This window comes from Charadrius vociferus, unplaced genomic scaffold, assembly GCF_000708025.1.
Source record: "Charadrius vociferus isolate BGI_N301 unplaced genomic scaffold, ASM70802v2 scaffold262, whole genome shotgun sequence".
Taxonomy (NCBI): domain Eukaryota; kingdom Metazoa; phylum Chordata; class Aves; order Charadriiformes; family Charadriidae; genus Charadrius; species Charadrius vociferus.
In genome coordinates, this window is record NW_009647218.1 from 3,847,969 (window position 1) to 3,848,343 (window position 375).

At 48.5% G+C, this 375-nt stretch overlaps 1 protein-coding gene across 1 annotated transcript in view; it reads right to left on the bottom strand.

Annotated features, from left to right (window-relative positions):
• The window catches only part of AHR (aryl hydrocarbon receptor), a 56,702-nt gene that overhangs the window by 5,745 nt on the left and 50,582 nt on the right, over window positions 1-375 (bottom strand). Inside the window, 1 exon segment of the mRNA XM_009879566.1 lies at window positions 3-375. This exon segment is cut by the window's right edge and continues 14 nt beyond it. Within this exon segment, the coding sequence (XP_009877868.1) occupies window positions 3-375 (373 nt within the window).

Here is a 375-nt window from a genome sequence, read left to right on the forward strand (position 1 = left end):
CATGATGCTGTACAAATCACTGGTTTTGTTATCTTGAAAGAGTGCAGCACTGTCTTCAGGAAGCGGAACAGTACTGTCCTGGGAACACTCCATTAGCTCCCGTTTGAGAATGTTGGGATTTCCAGCAGGTAGGAGATTATCTGTCCAGCCGCTAACACCACCGCCCAGTTCATCCCTGCTGTCTGCAAAGAAGTTCCTCTCAAAGGAAAGTTTATGAGATGCTGGAGGGCAGAGATACACAGACTCGTCTTGCCTCAACATGGCACCTAGGAGGGAGTTTGGATCCACGGAATCATTGTGCAGCGTTGCTTTGGCTCCTTTTCCCGTTGTGCTTTTATTCTTTAGCTGAGAGGGATCCAAAAGGCTCGACATAGG